General features: G+C 41.6%; 1 protein-coding gene across 2 annotated transcripts in view; it reads left to right on the forward strand.

Annotated features, from left to right (window-relative positions):
- The first annotated feature begins 1349 nt into the window (after positions 1-1349).
- Stk4 (serine/threonine kinase 4) overlaps positions 1350-21745 on the forward strand; it is an 88465-nt gene continuing 68069 nt past the window's right edge. The window contains exons 1-5 of one of the 2 annotated variants that reach the window (XM_075962997.1): positions 1350-1469; positions 7053-7133; positions 12617-12745; positions 15665-15779; positions 19570-19734. In XM_075962997.1, the coding sequence (XP_075819112.1) occupies positions 1435-1469; positions 7053-7133; positions 12617-12745; positions 15665-15779; positions 19570-19734 (525 nt within the window). In that variant the 5' untranslated portion in view covers positions 1350-1434. Of the gene's footprint in view, positions 1470-1765; positions 1785-7052; positions 7134-12616; positions 12746-15664; positions 15780-19569; positions 19735-21745 lie in introns of those variants that run through there. The other variant, XM_075962998.1, reaches the window with a different exon arrangement.

Genomic DNA, 21745 nt, shown 5'->3' on the forward strand with positions numbered 1-21745 from the left:
TGTGTGTGTGTGTGTGTGTGTGTGTGTGTGTGTGTGTGTGTGTGTGGGGGCACCTGTAGTTACATAGTGTAACTACAACAGGAGACTGCAACAGGATTGTCAGGAATACCAGGCCATCAGGTCTATAATAGCGAGAGACTCAATAGCAATGAATACACACCAATACATGCTAATTAAAAACCAAAACAACAAAACTGCTAACAAGCAAAAAATGCCCCAATTTGGCCCAGCATGGTGGCACGTTCTCCCAGCACTTGGAGGACAAGGAAGAGCAGGCGGGTCTCTGGTCTGTTACAGGCCATCCAGGGATGTATACTGAGATACTACCTCAAGCAAATCCCTACAAACCCAAATTAGAACAAAACAAAACAAAAAACCCCATAGCCCACAAATGAGCTGTGAGGGCACAGTGAAGAAACCACAGACATCTGTGCGCTTTGCTCTATCTGCCACCATTTTTTTAGTCCAGCTTGAGCTTAGCCTGATTGTCATTTTGGACCAAGTCACTGGGTCTGCTCTTTTTGGGGGTGTGACATCCAAAGGAAACCCCCATCCCCCGCCAAAGGACAGGCCTACTGACTAGGTCCAAGATGACAGTTTAGGCTCAGCTTGTGCTGAATATTGTCAGGGTAAACAAGGATTACTGGTGGACAGACTGGTGTACTCCTCTGGAAGCGAAAGGAGCAACTTCCATTACCTTCCTTTGCCTGTGCAAAGGCTACCGGTGGCTCTCTGTTGACAGTAGCAGTGGTTACACATCAAACCATAGTAACCTCCAGGCTCCTTGGGTCCTTAGTAACAGGTACCTGTTATGAATATCAAAGCCCCCCACACTAGATGTATTCAGCTAGCTCACTCCCCTCTGCGGCAGCTCTGCTTTCTAGTAATGGTAAGGTCGTTTTCTTCCGACCCGCAAGTCTCTTATTTTTTTCCTGTCTGCTTTTTCTCTCCGTTCTGGATTCTTTCGGATGTCTCTGGCTGTTCTTATCTACAATAAAAACCTCCTTAATCATGGAGCCGACATTTCTGTGGTTTTTTTTTTTTTTTTTTTCACTGCGCCCTAGCTTACAGGGTGCTTTGGGCTTTTCCCTCCGGCCCTAGAAAGAGTTCAATTCTCATCAAGGCCATGCTTTGCTAAGCCTCACTACGCTTAGAAATAGGGGAACCCTCAGGCAATCAGGCAGAAAGTACTCAGTCCAAAGGCAAGTCAAGGCGAGGCTGTCGCTAACACTTGAGCCACTAGAGGCCGCCCGAGAGGCGCCGCTGCGGTTTCTGGCTTCCACATGCGCGCCACAGTACCACGTGATCCACGCCGCTCAAACCCCCCTCCCGCCGCTTCCGGTAGGGGCGGAAAGCGGAAGTGTGGGAGGGTTTGCAGGGCGGGCTTCGGGAGGATGGAGCATTGAGGCGGTCTGGGCGGCTGCCGGCAGCACCATGGAGACCGTGCAGCTGAGGAACCCGCCGCGCAGGTGAGGGGGCCGTAGGCTAAGAGGAGGAGAACTGGGTGGGGAGGCATGGCGCGAACTTGCTGAGGGGAGACACCCGTGTGTAAGCTCCGGGCGGAGAGGGACCGGCGAGGCAGGCGACCCTGCTGCAGGAGCACCTGCTGAGTGAGGGAGCGTCTGCTGACCGGGATAGAAAGTGGGTTTGGTCAGAGGGAGCACTGTCTGTGGGGGGACTCTTCTGGGCAACCTGCGGACAAGTTAGGGAGACACTTGCCGAGGCCGGGGGAGCCCCCCCCCCCGAAGAAGAGACCCGAGGACTTAGCGTCCTTAATGCTGAGGGTGAGTGAAAGCGAACCCGCTGGGGATGGTGAGGACTCACTGAGAGGGTCCTGAGTCCCACAGACCGTGCGGTGGGAAGTTGCATTGCTTCTGAGGGAAAAGTAGGTAAAAAATTAGTTGGAGGTCCCATGGCTAGTCAGAGGGTTAAGCGGGAATTTTGTGTTCAGGTGGTCCTGTCCAAAGTTAGTGCTCCTGCCTTACTGTGGAAGTACCCGAGTTTCATGGGTCTAGTAATGGACAGAGGGTTGTGGAGGTAGAGTTCCCAGGGGTGTTCTGGGTGTCATCCTCATGTGGGGGTGATGATGGTGGTGTTGATGGGGGTGGGGGCTTTTGTTGCTGATGTACCAATTTTCTTATGTCCTCCTCCGCCTTCCAAACCCAAAGTTGGGACATAGATAAGGAAAGAAAATACTTGAGGCTGGCTGGGTAAGCTGAGATCCAGTAAGTAGAGTTTAGACACAGGAGAGCCAGCCAGACTGTCTTTTCCAGTTTGTCTCAATACTATCAGCTTCAGATCCTAGAAGTACCTGGGATTGTTTTGGGTCAAGATGACTGACTCCAGGAAGTCCGTGCTCCTGGACTGGTTGATGTTCTGTGTGTTGGACCACTCCCCCTCACCTGGAGAAAAGAGCCTACAGCCTGAGGGAGTCATACTGCTCTCGGATGCAGCTAAAAACTTGGGTTTCACAGAGAAGACATTTGACTTCCTGTAGCAGAATGAGCACGAAAATAGGAAGTGTTCAGAATAAGGGAGTGCCCAGCAACTGAGAGGTGAAGGGAGGGGGTTGGAAGCCTGGGGAGCCCTCTTGGGGGTTGTTGGAAGTACACGAAGCATGGAATAAAACAAACAGCTTGTTAGTGTGGTGTGCTGAGACTGTAGTAGCGACCATCATTAGCTACATCCACAGAGCACTTGCAGGGTGCCAGGCACTGTTTTAATTGCTAGCCACTTCGCCTGTTCAACCATATGACATTGCTGGTGCTTGGTCACTTTTGAACTTGTTGAAAATGGTACTTCAGAATGGACAACTTACTGACTCATAAGGAGGATATCCTTGCATCCCTGTTTCGCAGATGATAAAGCCAGGGCACAGACAGGCAGGTCATCTGTTAGCTGCTGCCTAGCTGGTAAGAGGCAGAGTTGGAATTTTAATGTCTGGTAATCTAGTCCAAAGCCTGGCTCTTATAACTTCCCTACTCTGACATCTCTGAAAGTTACCTGCTACTTTGGGTCTTTGTATATGTTTATCTCAGCAGAGAGTTACCGTATGTGTGCAGTCAGTAACCACTAGATTCGTTCTTTCTCTTTGGCTCCTTTCTCCACATACCTTCATTTAATTAAAACGAGAATTGGGAATGTGAGTTTTGTTTCTCTCTTTGTGTTTGGTGGTTTTAAGCAGGGGTGATTTTTCTGTTATTGTTTTGATTTTGCTCATCCTTGTATCTTTTGGACTTTTTATTTTTAAATTGTAATTTTTTAAAAAAGGAATTTATTAGCTGGGCAGTGGTGGCGCACACCTTTAATCTCAGCACTCGGGAGGCAGAGGCAGAGGCAGGTGGATCTCTGAGTTCGAGGCCATCCTGACCTACAAAGTGAGTTCCAGGAAAGGCTCCAAAGCTACAGAAAAAAACCCTGTCTCGAAAAACAAAAACAAAAAAACTACAACAAAAAAAGGAATTTATTTATTTACTGTGTATATAGTGTTCTGCACCAGATCTCATTATAGATTGTTATGAGCCACCATGTGGTTGCTGGGAATTGGACTCAGGTCCTCTGAAAGAGCAGCCAGTGCTGTTAACTGATGAGCCATCTTTCCAGTCCTTACTTTTTAATTTTTTTATTTTTAGTTTTTCAAGACAGGGTTTCTCTGTATAACAGTACAGGCTGTTTGGAACTTGCTTTGTAGACCCAGGCTGGTCTCGAACTCAAAGAGATCCGAGTGCCTCTGCCTCCGGATTGCTGGAATTAAAGGCGTGTGCCCCTACAGCCCAGTTTGCCTTTTGGATTTTGTGTGAGAGAAAAACATTGCAAGCCCAAATTGTTGGATGGTTGGCACTGTCTTGTTCATTGTAACTAGTGAAATGCCGGGCTTTATTATCATCAGTGTTAACTGGCTTGGGTTGCCGTGACGAATACCACACTTGTATGGTTTAAACAATAGAAATTAACTTTATTTAAGCTTGAAATCAGGTGTCTTTGGCTTACAAATGGCCATCTTTTCCCCACATCTTTATGTGGTCTTTGCTCATGTCTGTCCCTGCCCCCACTTCTTCCGCTTACAAAGTCACTTATCTCCAGTAACAATCTCACATTCTGATGTTCTTTGAGTTAGAATCTTAATGCTTGTGTGAAGGACAGGGCATAGTTAATTTAGTTACCCTTTTGTTTGTTTTGAGACGGGGTCTCACACGATCGATCGCTCAGGCTGGCCTCAAACTCACTAGCTGCCTCAGCCCCCTTAGTAGCAGGCAGGAACCATTGGACCTGACAGCTTTGTTATTAAAACTTTTCCGTTTATCTTTTATTTTTGCTGTAATCTGTAAAATTCTGTTAGAGGGATAAATATGCATACATACAATGGGCCTCTGGGAGTTCTGACATGGGATAGATGATTGAGAATCAGCCAGATCTGAGCACCAGTTCATACCGTTTCTCGTATTTGGAAAGATACAGATGTCTTCTTGAGAGATTCGGGTGGTGTGCTGCTCAGCCACCTCTGTGCAGGAAATACTCTTTGCATTCATGAGCTTGAAGTGCGTGCGTGACTCAGGGACTGATGATGGATGGTGTCTTGCAGGAGTCAGTGATTTTAAGACATAAGTTACCATTGGGTAATGGTGTAGTGGAAGGCTTAGGGTGCATTCCTGGGATGCTGGCCATTCTTGTGTCGGCTGACTTAGGATAGGGACATCACCAACATTTGGTGCATGTGTAATTGTATTTATTGGCCAGGCCTGTTCATTATGAGTAAGTAAAAACTGGTGTGGAATGTCACCTCTGAGTGAACTTTATCCCAGTTTCCCAAAGCAGACCATTTGGGTAATAGTCCTTGTCCTTGAAGATTCAGTCACTTAGCAGATGTTTTGTAGAAATTTTATTTGTTGGTAGCCTACTAGTTGTTATTTTAGATCCAGTTTTATTTCAGTGCACCTTTAATCCCAGCCTTCTGGAAGGCAGAGGCAGACGAAACTCTGAACTTGAAACCAACCTGGTCTACAGTGCCAGTTGCAGGACAGCCAGAGCTAAGAAACCCTGTCCCAAAAAAGAAAAAGAAAGAAATCCTATCCTGACACCGCAGAGAACATAGATTGCTACTCAGGGTCATGTGATTGCCACCCTACATTGGTTGATCCATTTGGCAAATACCTTCTGACCAGCTCTTAGTTTTTTGGCAACATAGATAATAACACTTCTTCATGTTTAAAGTGTTTTAAAAATTCTAGATGCAAAACAAAACTCCCACATAGGTTTTCTAAAAGAACATTGTGAGCATTTGTTTAAAGTTTGTCAGTCTTATCTAGTCTAGCAACACAGTCTCTTAGGGCCCAGGCAGTTTCCTTTGTTATTCTGTGGTCTCTGAAATAGCGACTTTGACTTTTGTTACACTATTAAGAGTCAACTCTTGAAAGAGAATCAGATCTCCTTTATATAAGCTGTGTTGAGTTTATTCTTGATGAATGAGGTATTGTCCATTGTTTATACAGCTATGATTGGGGATTTTACCAAAAACCCCTGGCATATTAGCTGTTCGCTTTAGTTTCTGAGGTCGTAGAAATATCACTTCTGAAGTTTAAAAGGAGTTTCACTTCAGCCCTTTTGTTTTGAAGCTGGGAGTTTTTTATGAAGTCATTGGGATTTCAATTTTAGGGTCTTTTGAATCTTCAAATGTCAGTGTAGCCAGTGTATTTTGTAGCTCTTCAAATCAAGGCATTAACTTTCTGTGGTTCTCCATTTCTTATACAATTCTGCAAGATTGTTTCTTTGAGGTCACAGCTTGTTGGTAGTTAGTTGTACTTCATGTGGTCAGGCTTTTTTGTTTGTTTGTTTTCAGTTTTATATTCTGGTTTTTCTATTTTTATTTAAAATCATTTCTTTTAAGAATTAGTATTGTTTAACTAGTTCAAGCCTTTTTCTGCTTAAGAAATTTACGATGTGGCTGCTTCCATATTTCACCAGTTTCCTGAGCTGTCTTTTCTTTGTTGTCTTTTGTAGCTTCAGGAAACCATTGTGTAGAACACACACACACATTCACACACACATTCACACACACACACACACACACACACACACACACACACTTGCTCCACAGCAAACTCTTTAAGCCTGTTAAAATGTTTTATTAGAGGCCTCAGAGTTTTAAGTTTGCAATGTTGCTTTTTAACCTCCCCAGTGTCTTATGATTGTGTAGGGCTGCCGCAGAGTCTGAGATGTACAGGAGTAGTGAATGACTCTTTCGCTTCTCAGCGCTAGTGAAAGGTGCATGACTGGCTGATCATGGCAGGAAGGTTTTAATGAGATTGTTTAAACTCCCTGCAGTCAAGTCAGTTTGTACTTTTGGGTCTGTATAACTGTCTGCTTCCTACTTGCTGTTTCTGTGTTACCTATGGAATTTAATGGGTAGATAAAATGACCAAAACATTGCCAATAGAGGGAAAAGGTCAGCTAGTCCAATTCAGGCTTAAATATACAGTCTTTCATTTAAATGTCTTTTTGAAGAGGTAGCTATGCCAGTTAAATTCATAGAAATAATTTACCTAATGTTTGACTCTATACTATAACATTTTAGTCACATAATACTTTATTTTCCGTAAGTTTTCTAACTGTAGAGAACTTGGTCCTCTTAAGGTAGACTCAGCCACTATAGGGCAGCTTCTCTCATTAGAAAATTCATATATATGTTGAACTGAAATTTGATTCTTAGCAGCTCTTCATGTTCTGGTCTAGAATGTGCTCTTTGGGTGACCCAGCAAAAGTAGAATCTCACTCTTAAAAGAGCCAGGGATGGTGGAGCACACATATAATCCTAGCATGTGAGATGGCAATCCTCAGGCAAGAGGATTTTAAGTTTGATGTCAATCTGGGTTACCGTAGTGAGAGTCTGTCTTAAAAAAAAAAAAAAACTCTTAGCTTGTCTTTACTGTTAGTTACCAGTAGAGAAAGTAGACTTTGTAGAGCAATCCCTAGAACCGTAACTGTAAAATAAACAATGTCCTTTATTTGTTAGTTGTAAGTAAGACACATTTTGTGCTTATATTCTTCACCCACAGGCAGCTGAGGAAGTTGGATGAAGATAGTTTAACTAAACAGCCGGAAGAAGTGTTTGATGTCTTAGAGAAACTTGGAGAAGGGTGAGTACAGATAGAATCTATGTAGACTGCTGGGTCCGCCTTTCTCTTGGCCTACTAGCTGAAGGATGTGAGCCTCTCCTGGTGTAAAACTCAAGCCTGCACTAAAGAAAACGCCACATATTGGCATTGTTCCAGGGCGTGTGGGAGGTGCATCTACTGCTTGCAATGCCTTTTCAGTCTCCTTGTTACTAAATTTTGTGGTTTATCACTAGATCTAGTGATTTTCAGTCTCTTTAATGTTGTTTTTATTGTCTTCTCTTATAGAATCTGTGATGTGTATGATTTTATATAGCTATCAAAAAATGTTAATTAGATTATGATTTATTAAGGTTTTAAAAAGTCAGCCGGGATGGTGGCCTATACCTTTAATCCCAGCACTTAGGAGGCAGAGGCAGAAGTAAAAAGGAGTTAGACACAGGCAACTTTATATGCTGATCAGAATTTATGACGAGTATTTAATTACCAGTCAGTAAAAAAATTACAAAAATTCAATGTGTTTGTTGCAGCATTGTGAAAAATAGCAAATGAACTAAGAACTGTTTATGTCTTCTCAGAAGATTCAGCATCTCAGGTTGGGAAACAGTGGGCTTCTTAAAGTGCCTACTTCTAGTGGAGGTCCTGAAGCGCTGCTGCATGGATGTGGGTTGTGACTGGTTTTCTTTAATATAGTAGGACATTGCATCAGAGTTTCTTTTTTTTGGTTTTTCGAGACAAGGTTTCTCTGTGTAGCCCTGGCCACCGTGGAACTTGCTCTGTAGATCAGTCTGGCCTTGAATTCAACAGAGATCCGCCTGCCTCTGCCTTCACCATCACACCTGGCTATATCAGAGTTTCTTATATATACTTCTACATACCCTTATAATTTAATTCTGTGTATTTATTGCTTCTTTTGTAGTGATCAGTATATTAAAATACTAGGGATATCTTAAGTGTTTAACTTTTGAATAGATAATAAATTCATGTGATTCAGAGATAGTTATTGCATATATAAATGGGCATTGTTGTTTATGAAATTTTAATCCCTCTGGAACACCTCTGACTAATGACCGACTGACTGAATGCTTTTTTCTTTTTCTGTGGTGCTAGGGATTGCGCCCAGGTCATACGCATTGCTAGGCAAGCTCTCTGCCTGAGCGAAGCCTCCCCTCCCTTCCCCTCCCTGTTTGAGAGTTTAGTGTTATTATATTTAAACACAGATCTGTAGTCATGACAAATGCACTTCTGGATTGCATGGAATAGATTCATGGATTACCTCCTTGTTAAAAACATTAGTCTTCAACTTTCTGTTAGTTGAAAAAAATACTCTTTGGGATCCATCAAAAAATCGAGCAGAGGAAGGAAGGAAAAGAACATGAGTTGTGACTCCCCGGGACAAGCCCAAGATGGTGGAAGACTGCCAGCTAAATGGCACCAGTAAAGGTATGCGGTGGCCACAGCCACTCCTTATTTTTTGCCTGGGGTCTGTAGCTTTTGCTTGGCATTCTTGCTATTCTCCTGAGGCGATTAGTCCATGCCCCTTAATTTAACAATGTTCACAGATAGCTTTTGGAATATGTTATAGATTGGTGGGCATAATTGTATATGTAACTAACTTTTTTTATTTTTAGTAAAAGCATGCTAGAGTAATAACACACTGAAGTCACACAGACTTGGGTTAAAAGCCTTGGTATCCTATTTATTAGCATAGCAGATGAGCTTATATTTTCGATCCTCACAACCTTCATCTACAAAGTAGGGATAATAACAAAATCTGTTACGTGGTGTCATGGAAAATATGACATGACCTAATGGATGTTAAGTACTGTGGTTGTTGCAAAGGGAATGCTCAGTAAGACACAACTATTGTTTTTGAGTGTATATGCTGAAGCATTTTTCAGACCTTATGTGAAATCCAAGATAAATCTTAAGTCTTAAAGTACAGTTAGGTATTCTTATCAGGGACCCTGCTTGCTGGGCTTGATTTAGAAAATATCAAAATTATAGTTGGAAAATGTCAGAAATATAATGTGGGGAAAAGCAAGCTAACTATGTTTTGTTTTGTTTTTAAATTGTGTTTAGATACGGATGTCTTCAGCAAAGAACTTGGGAATTTCCCTCTAAAGAGCCTTCCTCATGCTGACGTCTCATTGAACTTTTAAATGACACCCCAGACACTTGGATTTTTGTCATCCTGACTTAATGAACCTGGACAGGTTTCATGGAACAAGCATGATACTGAAGGACAACCTTCCTTTCATGTACTTCTCGAATGCAATGCACACCGTCTTCAGATGTTCCTTCAGTGAATGGGTTGCTAATTCTCAGGGACTTGTGGCCTGTTTTCAATGCTAACCCTGCCGGAGAATTCTGTTGGGTTCTGGAGCTGTGGTCATGCTGTTTTGAAGAAGTCCTGTGGCTCTGTGTCAGGGCAGAGTCACAGCCTGAGCCAAGAGGAGTGGAGAGCACCTGGGATGTTTAGAGTGGAGCCTAGCATCCTTTTGCTTCTGTTACTTCTAAATTTTACACATTGGCTCATTTTTTCTTTTCTTTCTTTCTTTTTTTTTTTTTTGTTTTTGTTTTTTGCAGGCTTAGATTCTCATGTACTTTAGGCAAGTGCTCTATGATCGAGCTACATTCCCAGCCTTCATCTAAGTTTTTATCATAAGATGGTAACAATTTATTCTCATAGTTCCACAGCTAATGAGTAGTGATGACTAATGAGACTCGTGCGTGTTTGTGTTGGTCTCAGATACTGTTTGTTTCCATCTTTCTGCATTCACGCCTGCTTTGATGGTTATGTGAAACAGCCACTTCGTTACGTTCATTCTCTGAAAGTTAAAGCTCACCGAATCTTTTAGTTAACATTGTAGGAAATTGGGTCCTAAGGGACTTGCGTGTATGTGGAATTTTAGCTATTTTTATTGTTTTGATGGAATACCTGATGAAAAAAACTTAAGAAAGGAAAAATTGTCTCAGTTTGAGAGTGTGTAATCCAAGATGGTGGAGAAGATCATGGTGGCAGGCACAGCTTGCAGCTGTGGCAGTGAGAGCCTGGGGCGACTAGGGAACTAGATAGAGGAAGTTCTGAGGTGGGGTATGAACCTCAAGGCGCACCGCTCACCAGCTTACTTCCAGCTTGGTCCCACCTTACAAAGGTCCACAATCTCCCTAAACAGCATCGTCTTCTAGGGACACATGAGGCTGTTAGGGACATTTCACTGTCAAACCATAACCTTGGACATGATTGTCAAAGCCTAACTTCTTCAGATTATGATCAGAGTGATACGTGGGATCATGAATCTTTGTTCATTATTCACAAACTGTAGGAGTTTCTTTGCTATCAGGATAGTGTGGGAAGTAGGGATATTGTTTTGGTCATGAACTAAACAAGTCCTTTTGGAAAGTTTGCTTTTCATTCTTAATGCATAAGAATAATGAGTAAAATCTCTACTAAATATTTAATTGTAGAGCAAAGGCATTAGCTTATTTGGTGAATAAACTATTTATAGTAAAATTGTAGACTATTAAAACATGAAAAGCTGTGAGAGCTTTTCTCTGAAGAATTTTGCTCTAGTGAAAGCAGACTTTCAGAAGCAGGGTGTAGGGAAACTGCAGTACCAGTGCCTGAGGGGAAGAAGAATTTTGCACCCAGCAAAACCTATTCCAGCATGAAGATATTTTTGCACATACAGGGTCTAGAATTTCAAAAAGGCCTTTGATCGCAGTAACAGAACACCTGCCAGCAGTGGCTAACTATGACGGCATTTAGTGTCAAACTAATAAATCTCCCAGAAATGGAGCGTTGACTTGCTAATGGTTGGTCTGGACAGTTCTTATGGTCACAAGATGGTTATATTAGTTTCAAGTGCCATCCCTCTTGAGAGTAACCAGGGCAAGGAGGAAAGTGACACATGAAAATAGCCTTATGTCCTTGTCCTACCCAGGAAGAAAGTCTTCAGCGTTCCTGCCATCCAGTGGCTAGATCTAGGTTAGATTTTGCTGCTGGTTCAGTCACCGGCAGAAGAGAAGCGGAGTACCGTGACTGGCAGAGCCTATCACGATTTCCCCAAGGACTAACACACTGCTATCCTAATTGAGAGTTATTTTAGCAAGGAAGAAAGGACAGTGGCTGGGTCTCCCACATGTCAGCAGTTGTATTTCTGTGGCAAAACAGGATTTGAGACTCTTGGAGCATCTTTTTATTCCTTTTTACGTATAAGAGCTTCAAATAGAACTTTACATGTGCTCCACATTCATAGATATTTCTTTTTTAAAAGATGTTTTTAAAATCTACTTTGACATTGAGATAATTTATTTTTGGAAGTGGAAATGTTATTTTGACATCGTAGGTTACATTTTTTTATTTTTATTTTTGTTTCACCAAGATAGTATGTAGAAACAGATGTGTTTGGGAAACTTAATTATTTTAGCCTTTTCAGTTTTTTGAGACAAGTTTTCTCTGTGTAGCCTTGTCCAGGAACTTCTCTGCAAACCAGGCTCTCCTTGAACTCACCGAGATGCACCTGCCTCTGCCTCCCAGGTGCTGGGATTAAAGGTGTTTGCCACCACTGCCTGGTGTGCTTGGGAAATTTAAAAAATGATTTTCTCATATTTCACTGAGAGCTGCCCTGGACATTAATGAAAAAAATGTATGCAAGATTCTGGTGGCATCTCACTTGAGTACTGTCTTGTGAAGGAGTTTGTTGTAGTTTTTTTGGTCGTCTTGGAAATGAGACAATGTAGGCACAAGAGCGCTAACTCAGGTGTTTACAACAATGTGTAGCAGTAGTGGGAAGCAGTCTTCCCTCTTTAGCTTCTAAACCTGATGTTCTTGTAGCACCCAGACTAAATGAACATATTGGTTTTGATAAGGAGCTTTTCAGGGAAGATGAGACAGAAAGCAAAAAGATTTGCATATGTACCATTCATCTGATACTAGCATGAAGGAGGCTTAGGTCTTGGTGAGTTTGCATAGCATGTGAGAGGAATAGGGCAGAAAGACAATGGCTGTTGGAAAACACATGTGTTGTGTTGATGTGGAGAGAAAACAAGCATTGTGTTCAGAGTTCGAATTTTAAACTCATAACTTATATGACCTCTAAACTGTTAATTTTTACTTGTAGAATAATCACCTCTTTGCCTTTAATTTTTTATTTTCAAAGGATAGGCCCAGATGTATTTCTTTATAAAGCAGATATCAGGGATGGTGCATAGAAGCTGTTACAGTCATTTGATAATCATAATTATCAGATAGGCCTAATAACTCTGGGTGCTGGGGTTAAACCCAGTACCTTGCAATGCTAGACAAGTGCTCTTCCTCATATGAACTTTTAGGGTGCCATCTTTTCTCTCAGGTACTTAAGCCATCTCAGTTTTGCAAATGTAGTTAAACTTGTCAGTGTTAGGCACTTGGAATAGAAAGTAGACCTGTGGGTTGATTGTGCTAACCTGGTCTTCTGCTTCAGTGCTGTGGCTTTATAAACGGTCTCCTTCCCCAATTGCAGGTCTTATGGCAGCGTGTACAAGGCTATCCATAAAGAGACTGGCCAGATTGTTGCTATTAAGCAAGTGCCCGTGGAGTCGGACCTGCAGGAGATCATCAAAGAAATCTCCATAATGCAGCAGTGTGACAGGTAAAGGCTCGAGGGATCCTTTGACGGAATGTGTTTACTGGGATCATATAGTTTGACACCTACAGATTGACTTGCTGAGATGTTTGCAGAAGGCCGAGGTCAGTGGAATCACTGTGTATTTTCTGAAAAATGTGAGAAAGCTTGTATGTTTTTGTAGATAATTGCAGTTTCCTTTTTTGTGTTTTTTTAATCAATTAGTTCTTTTAGAGATGAGGAAGAAGAGACAGTGGTACTTTCTTCCTCTCTCTCTCTCTCTCTCTCTCTCTCTCTCTCTCACTCACTCTCTTACTTTCTTTTGGGAAAATTTTCTGCAGAGCTAGCTGAGATAATTCAAATACCTTTTAGCCCTAGAAACCATAGAATATCAGTTTGGTCTATAAAAAGGGAATATGTGTTTAGATATTAACCATTCTTTTTATTCGAGTCAAGAGTTCTTAAGTGTTTTAATTTTGAGGAACTAAGATTTGTCAAATGCTATAAGCAGGAAGTTGGCCCCAGAGTCAACCACAGAAGAGCACGTGATCTGTGTGAAGTTCCATGACAACATGAGTTGGCCACTGATGGAGCAGGCAAACCCAGCACTGTCTAGATGTGAGAGACAAGTAAGGTTTGGGCAGTGCTAGGTCCGGGGAGTTGGAAGTGAGGATGGAGAGTTTTGCACTTGAGATGTCATCTGTCCTGAGGCCAGTTTTGTGAGACCAGTGTTACTTCCTGTTTGTCAGGCTTCAGCCTTCAGTGGATTATGTGGGGGCAATGAATCTTGTTATTTTACAGGGACCTTAAATCTGCCCAGCTTTGAAGTACAGCCACCACTCCTTCTTCCCATTGTATTTTTTATTTTGTGGTTATTGTTTATTGTTCAAAAGCCTCCATTCCCCCCCCCCGCCCCCCCCCTCCACTGGGTTGGTCAGAATTAAGTTAGCAGTTTTTGTTTTTCTCTGTATGATTTACTTTACTCAAATGCTTTTTAATTGGCAAATTGAGACTGTATATAAAGAGTATGGAAATGCTTCTAAGTAAAGTGGGTCCCCCCCCCCCCCCCCGAGACAGTGTTTCTCTGTGTAACAGCCCTGACTATCCTGGAACTCACTCTATAGACCAGGCTGGCTTTGAACTCAAAGAGAATTGCTTGCCTCTGCCTCCCCAGTGCTGGGATTAAAGGCATGCACCACCACTGGCCAGCATTTTTTTTTTAAGATTTATTTTTACTTTTTTATGCATATGCCTGCATGAATGTATGTGGACCATGAGTCCCTGAAGACAATGGAGACCCAAAAATGGTATAAGAGCCCTGGGATTGGAGTTATAGGCAGTTGTGAGCTGTCATGTGGTTGCTGGAATCAGAACCTGGGTCCTCTGTAAGAGTATCATGTGCTAAGAAGTGATGCTTTGAAGATCCTTCTCTGCATTCAGCTTTCTAAGAAAAAAAAAAAGACAGGGCAGAATCCTTGTGTCCTGGGGGTTTGTTTGCTTCTTTTATTTTTATGTCACTGTCTTTTGAGTAAGGGGAGAGTATAGGGGACTTTTGCCTGATTTACTAGAGAAAAGCAGCTGGAGTAAGAATATCAGAAGTTTCCCTCCATTTTCTGGGCATTCACAGGCTAGGCATGTATAGTTCACGAGAGTACAAGGCTGCAGAGAACAGATCCCAACAGTGTGTTTGGGCAATAAAGAAAACGGCTGCAGGAGGAGAGGGAAGAGAGCACACAGGACAGTTGTGAGCCACAGGGACTCAGTTACCTGTGCTTTGACTGTTTTCCTTCTGTCCTTGTCACTGGCATATGTTCAGGAAGCCAGGGTAGTTTTAGCATCTTTGGTTGCTATGCAGCCTGGTTTCCAATAGCAGTCCTGCTGTTAATGCTACAAATTGTCAGGACAGACTTTCATTTTACTAGGGTGTTTGAGTTCTCAGAAATTTAAGACCTAAAGTTCCAGTTTTGATATTAAATATTCTTTCTTTATATTATATAGTGATGATTTTGTTACTCCCAATTATATTATGACTTTTGGAGAAAAAAAAGATTGCTTTCTTTTTGGTAAAATCATCATTGTTATATATCCCTTGGCACATCTTTCCTTGTCTTTGTGGGGGTTTAACTGTGATTACTGTATTGTTTTATAGCTTATCTCTCTCTTGTAAACAGGACTCACACATACACACAGATGCATAATTTTTTTTTTTTCGTTTTTCAAGACAGGGTTTCCCTGTGTAGCTTTGGAGCCTGTCCTGGAAGTCACTCAAACTCACAGAGATCCTCCTGCCTCTGCGTCCTGTGTGCTGGGATTAAAGGCCTGCACCACCACCGCCCAGCAAGCTGCATAAATTTTATGTATATGGGTGGTTTGCTAGCATGTATATCTGTGCACCACTTGCATGCCTGGTGCCTGAGGGTAGAAGAGGGTGTCAAATCTCCTGGAACTGGAGTTACAGACAGTGGTGAGCCACCATGTGGGTGCTGGGAACTGAACTCCAGGTCCTCTGGAAGATCAGCAAGTATTCTTAACAGCTAAGCCATCTCTCCAGTCCCAGGACATATTAATGTTACGTATTAAATATTCCTCTAACATGTTCTAGGGACTTGTGGTGCCATTATTTCTTAAGCTTCCTCATAGTGGATGGTCATTTAAATTGTATCTATTTTCTCTTTTATTACCATTCTGTGTTGGTAGCTAATTTTTTGAGAATCTGTGATTATTTTCTGAGGATAAATTATATACTTATACATTTCCCTTGTTTTGAATCTGTGTTATTCTTAGGAAAAGTGATCTAATTTCAGGTTCTTATCAGGAGATTGCTGTGTTAGTTCTAACTAGAAATAATTCATTTTTTGAGATGTGAAATTACTTTTAATGCATTGAACAGAACAAATTGAAATGTTTAAAGGGTGTTCCACTAATTTGTATTGTGTTTCTCTCCAGCCCTCATGTAGTCAAATATTATGGCAGCTACTTTAAGAACACAGACCTCTGGATTGTTATGGAGTACTGTGGGGCTGGTTCTGTATCGGATATCATTCGGCTACGAAACAAGACGGTATGTTTACCTCCTAAAAGGGCTGCTGGGCCAGCATTTTTGCCATCCTTTGTCTTCACATGCCGCTTCTGCACCTAGAGAAATGGCTGTCAGAGGCTTCCTTTTCCTTGGGTCTTTGCTCCTTTTTCCTCTCCTCCTTCCCACCTCAAACAAAGACAGAATCTCAGTCTGGTCTTTTACTTTTGATCCTTCTGCTCCAGCCCAAATGTTTGGATCGCAGGACCTTGGTACCATGCCCAGTTCTCTCTTAAATGCGACAGTTTGATATTGACTCAGTCCAGTGATTCTTGTTTACTTAATTAGGTGAAACAATTATCAAATCGTGGTTTGGTGATGAATTTTTATTTTTTGAGACAGGGGTTTCATGGTGGAGAGTAACCTGGAACTGACAATGTAGCCCAGGCTGGCCTTGAGCTCACACTCCCCTTAAGTGATTCTCCTTACTGTATCTGGCTGTTATAGGATAACTTTTAAATAATATTTGATTTTTAAGAATTATGAGTCTGAGTAGGTTTGTGTATATGAGTATGGGCACTCATAGACGCTGGGTTCTGCTTACCCTACAGCAGGAGTTAAGAGGGAGTTAGGAGCCCCACAGTGGGGGTAGTGGGAATCAAGCCTGGGTCTTCAGGAAGAGCAGAGTGCTCTCTTAATGGCTAAATCATCTCTCTGCCTCTAGAATGAGTTTTAAGTGTTTATTTTTGGATTTGAATTTGTCTTCCTACCAAGTATAACCACAGAATATTTTTTTCTACTTGCTGTTGAACAGGGTACTATAAAAGAGTAGTTGTTGCGCAAGCTAGTTCCAGGACAGGCTCCAAAGCTACAGAGAAACCTCTTTAAAACACACACACCCACAAACCAAAATCAAAACCGAAACAAGCAAACAAACAAAAAAGAGTATTGTGCCTGAGATTGTAGGATTGGACCTAAGAGTCATGGATTCTAGTGTTTTGTTGCAGAATACTGCTGTAGGCATTAGGGATCCAGCAGTAAGGTAAGAGACCACAGCGTATGGTGTATGATGGCGGATGGTGCTCTTATGGCAGTACAGCTTCTAGTGGGGAAACAGTAAGCAAACAGGTGGCAGCTGGGAAGGAAATGCGAGGCAATGGGAGGTGCTCTGGAGAGAATCAGTAGGGATGGTGATGGGAGAGTGGTAAAGAGTCTTGGTGGGCAGAGCAGCAGGAGCAGACTCTCCCGCAGGGACACTGTAGGTAGGAACCGGCCAGTGTGAAGACTCCAGGGCTGCAGTGTGTTTGGTATGTTTGCAGCCACTGGAATGGGGGATTAGACAAAGGGGACTTTAGGTTTGAAAGGTGGACAGGCTTGATGATGTTGGGTCTGGTAGGTCATGTGGCTCTCAGACCCAACTGATGGGTGACTGTTTTCCAGGTACAGAAGGAGCATGTCTAGATTCTAAGAAATGAGGGAGTCATCTGATAGGCTGTTTGAAAAACAGCTCTAGTTTCTGTGTAGATTGTTGAAACGGGAAATTTTAGCTCTCGGTGGTTTTGTTTTTGGTTGTAAGAATGGGAGTGGTCATCTCCATATCAAGTATTTGGAATGTTGTAAAAATTAGCTTAAGTATGAAAAAGTATACTGTAAATCATGAAGTATTATATAAATTATAAAATGGGACTGTATTGAAAGTCAAGTTATAAATTTTTGTATCATATTGTTTCCTTTTCTTAATTTACATTATTGGGAATTTGTATGTTTTCTTTATTAGACAGTAAGTTCTTCAGCCAAGAATAGTGCTCTGACATAATATATATTTCTCGTTCCAAATGGTCAGTTCTGAAAAAATGTATACAAGTAACATGCAGATGGAGGAGGTTATAGTTATGTTTTAGGAATATTATAAATATGTATATATATTATACACACACACACACACACAACAACAACAACAATGATAAAAGAGGCCAGACGCAGAGAGCAAAGACTGAGAGGCTTTGGAGGGAAGAAAAGGAGGGAGGAGATTGATATATTATAGTCTCAAAAAGTGAAATAAATAATTTAAGAGATGTTGAAACCTTGACTAATTTGTTGATTTAAAATTGAAACCCCAAGGGGCTAGAAAGATGGCGCAGAGGTTAAGAGCACTGACTGCTCTTCCTGAGGTCCTAAGTTCAATTCCCAGCAACCACATGGTGGCTAACAACTCTGTAATGAGATCTGGTGCCCTCTTCTGGCCTGCAGAAATACATGCAGGCGAACATTGTAAACATAATAAATAAATCTTAAAAAAAAATTGAAGCCCCAGGCTGTGTGCAGCACCAAGTTGTTTCTGGTCTCTCAGCAGTCTAGAACTAACTCTGTTGGTGATTTCTGTAACTTCTGATATCTTAATACTAGTTTATTAGTCTAGGTACTTAATTAGTTTGCTGTGTGTTATATAAAAACTAGGGTGATAGCCTCCAGCCACAGGGGACTAGAAATATTGTTTAAGGTTGAAGAATTATGACCATAGAAAGACATAAAACCTTTAAATATGTATCATGATAGAACCTGTCTCAAAGAAATAATCATGTTGGAATGATGATACAGTGTTCAGTGAGGATGCCCAGGCCAAGAGCCACAGACACCACACGCTCTCTCTGACGTAGGTCTGTTCTGATGTGGATCGTAGCTTCTAATGTTGTGGAAGTGCTATCCACATGGGGTAGGGGGGTAGGAAAGGGCCCATGAGAGGGGAAAGCCTTTATTTTAAGCAGAAAATTACTGTATAATTAAATATAGGTAGGTGTTAGATGGATTTAAAACCTAAAAAATTCATGATTAAGGTCTTACCTCCTGTGAGAAATTTTAAATTCCTGATTGTGTTCTTTTAGGAATTGCTGTTCAAGTTCACTTGCAGGTGGCTTTCCTCTTCTGGTTGTTAGCGCTGCTGCTGCTGTGGCATTCTGTTTTTGTGTATTTCTTCATGTTAAACTACTTCCACTGGATTTCATTTTTGTTCTTGTTTGGATGCTTTCCCTCTTTACTAGTTCTCATTATGCAAGTTTAAAGCTTGGACTAAAGATAAAGGAAAGTGTGCCAGAAGTACAGGCTGGGTCTCGCTAACCCTGGATCCTCTTGTCCACAGCTTACTCCTGAATGTGGGTTGTTTGCCAGACCAGGAATTAAGTGAGAGTTGGATGGATTTTGCTTAGGATTTGGGTGTGATCTGCAGAGTCAGCATCTGATCTGATCAGAAGCCCTGTGCTCATCTTCAGCAGTCAGTCACTCTAGCCCAGTGGTTCACAACTCCCTAATGCTGCAACCCTTTAATATAGCTCCTCATGTTCCCAGCCATACAATTATCCCATTGCTACTCCATAATTGTAATTTCACTACTGTTATGAATCGTAATGTAAATATCTGATATGCGATTCCAAAGGGGTTGTGACCCACATTGTTCTAGAACTATTTCTTGGTGCTTGGGATACAAAAGTAAGCAATAAAAGACATTTTTTAATGACGTGTGTGTCTGTATTAAGGAAGACTGCATAGTATGTCAGGTTGTCTCTGTGCTGACAAGATAAGGAAACAGAATGACCAGGCGTGGAGAAGGAAAGTCCTCTGCTGTTCTGATGAGTAGACAGACAGTGAAGAAAGCCGGAGTTCAGATGTGTGGATGAAGAGGAGAGCCATAAGGAAGAGGGAACAGGCAGGGAATCGGAGAGAGAGGGACCGGAGTGTGGCCAGAACAGCTGTGCGTCAGTTTGGGTGTAACTGCTCCCTTTTCTGATGTGTGGTGTGAACAGGGTTGGGACATCTTACTGTTTTTTTGTTTGTTTTTTAGTTAACAGAAGATGAAATAGCTACAATATTGCAATCAACCCTTAAAGGTTTAGAATATCTTCATTTTATGAGAAAAATACACCGCGATATCAAAGCAGGAAATATTTTGCTGAACACAGAAGGCCATGCAAAGCTTGCAGATTTTGGAGTCGCAGGTCAACTTACAGTAAGTAGAAATGGTGACTGGTACCAGTACTTTAGGCTTCTTCTCCAGAAGGCAATTTCATTGAGTGACTGATTTTATGTGTGTGTATGTTTATGTGTATGAGTGAGTGAGTGAGTGATATATGTTCATGTATATGCCTGTGAATATGCATGTGTGTATTTGTGTTGTCTGGAAGCCAGAGTCCATGTTGATTGTCTTTCTTAGTTAGTTGTTCTCCACTTTACTTTCTGAGACATGAGATACTGTCCTTCACTGACCTGGAGGTCATTGATGCAGATAGGGTGGCTGGCCAGTATGCTCCAGGAATCTGCCTGCCTCTGCCTCTGCCTCTCCAGTTTGGGATTGCAGGCGTGTGCTTTAGCATCTGGCTTCTTGTGTGGAGATGGAGAACTGTACTCAGGTTGTCATGTTTACATGCAAATGCTTTACCAACTGAGACATCATCCCAGCCCCTATTTATTTTAAAAAAGAATTACTTAATCTAATTGTGTTAATACCAATTTGTAGAATTTACAAGTAATTACCAAATAGCTAATAGGAGTTTTACATCTTTTCTGGGGTTTGGGTTCACGGTTTAGCTTGTATAAAAATGGAAACTAACGTAAGACATGAATATTAATTTAATTCTAATGCATCAGGGACATAAAGGAAGACAGATTGGAGCAGGCTGCTTTCCTTCAGCAAGGCAGAGAGCCCCAGCCAGCCTCCAGGCAGTTCAGTCACTGTGCTGGAAAAACTTCCGCTTGCTTCAGTGCTGTCTCTCGCTAGTGCTTGCCAGGGAAAAAGAAAGCTGTTCAAAACAGGAGGACTAGAATGGTCTGGCTTTGTAAAATAATCAGCTAAATGTAAATGTCTGTGCAGAAAAATATTCTATGTAGATCAACACAAGTCTCCAACAGTATCTTGCCGAGGGTTTTCTTCGTGAATATTGAATGCTTCACCATCCCTTCTCCACAGCTACAAACTTGTTTGTTTGTTTGAGACCAAGTTTCACTGTAGCCCTGACCAGGCTGGCCTTGATAGAGGTCTGCCTGTCTCTCTCACCCAAGTACTGGAATTAAAGGCGTGTACCTGGCTCCTGTCCAACTTTTTAAGTAGGTGATGTCCAGTTTCTTTTGTCGGTTATGCTTCTGGTGCTGTAGCTAAGACATCATGACCTTGTGCAAGATCTTTATGTATTTAGTGGTTTTAGCTCTAACATTTGCTTTGAGATGAGTTAATTTTCATGCCTTGAGGTAGGTATCCAGATACATTCTTTTGTGTGTTGATAACTGGTCATTGACCATTTCAATCACTTGTTGCTAAACCTTAAGCTTTTCTTTTGTTGAATTATGTATTGGTACTTGCTGGAGATGAGTCTGGGTTTATTTCTGGAACTTTGGTTATATTCTGTTGTCCTGTATGTAGGTCATTATGTCAGTACTTTACTGTCTTGACTTTTACAGCTCTGGTTAAACGTGAAACCTTCAGTTTTGTTCTCCTCTTTTAAGACTGTTTTGGTTCTTCTGGGATCCTGCATTTCTCTCTGAGTTTTAGATTAGTGGTTTATTTTTGTAAAAGAGATCATTGGGATTTTGGTAGATACTGCATTGAGTCATAAGTCAGTTTTAAAATTACCATCTTATTATTAAACCATCTAATTCACATACCCAAAATGTTTTTGCACTTACTTACATCTTTCATTTACGCCAATATTATCATTCGTACAGTAAGCATTGTGCCTTAATTTGGCTAGTTCATTCTTTAGTGGTTTGTTCTTTTTGATACTATTTTAAGTAAAACACTCACACTTTGTTTTCAAATTGTTCATTGTTAGTGCATGCGAGTGTGGTTGTTTTTTGTAGAGCTTCTTTTAAAAAATAAATCTTTATTATGTATACAGTATTCTGCATGATGTACGCTTGGACACAAGATCTCATTATAGATGGTTGTGAACCATGATGTGGTTGCTGGGAATTGAATTCAGGACCTCTGGAAGAGCAAGCAACCAACGCTTTTAACTGATCCAGAC

The sequence above is a fragment of the Microtus pennsylvanicus genome, chromosome 2, assembly GCF_037038515.1.
Source record: "Microtus pennsylvanicus isolate mMicPen1 chromosome 2, mMicPen1.hap1, whole genome shotgun sequence".
NCBI lineage: Eukaryota > Metazoa > Chordata > Mammalia > Rodentia > Cricetidae > Microtus > Microtus pennsylvanicus.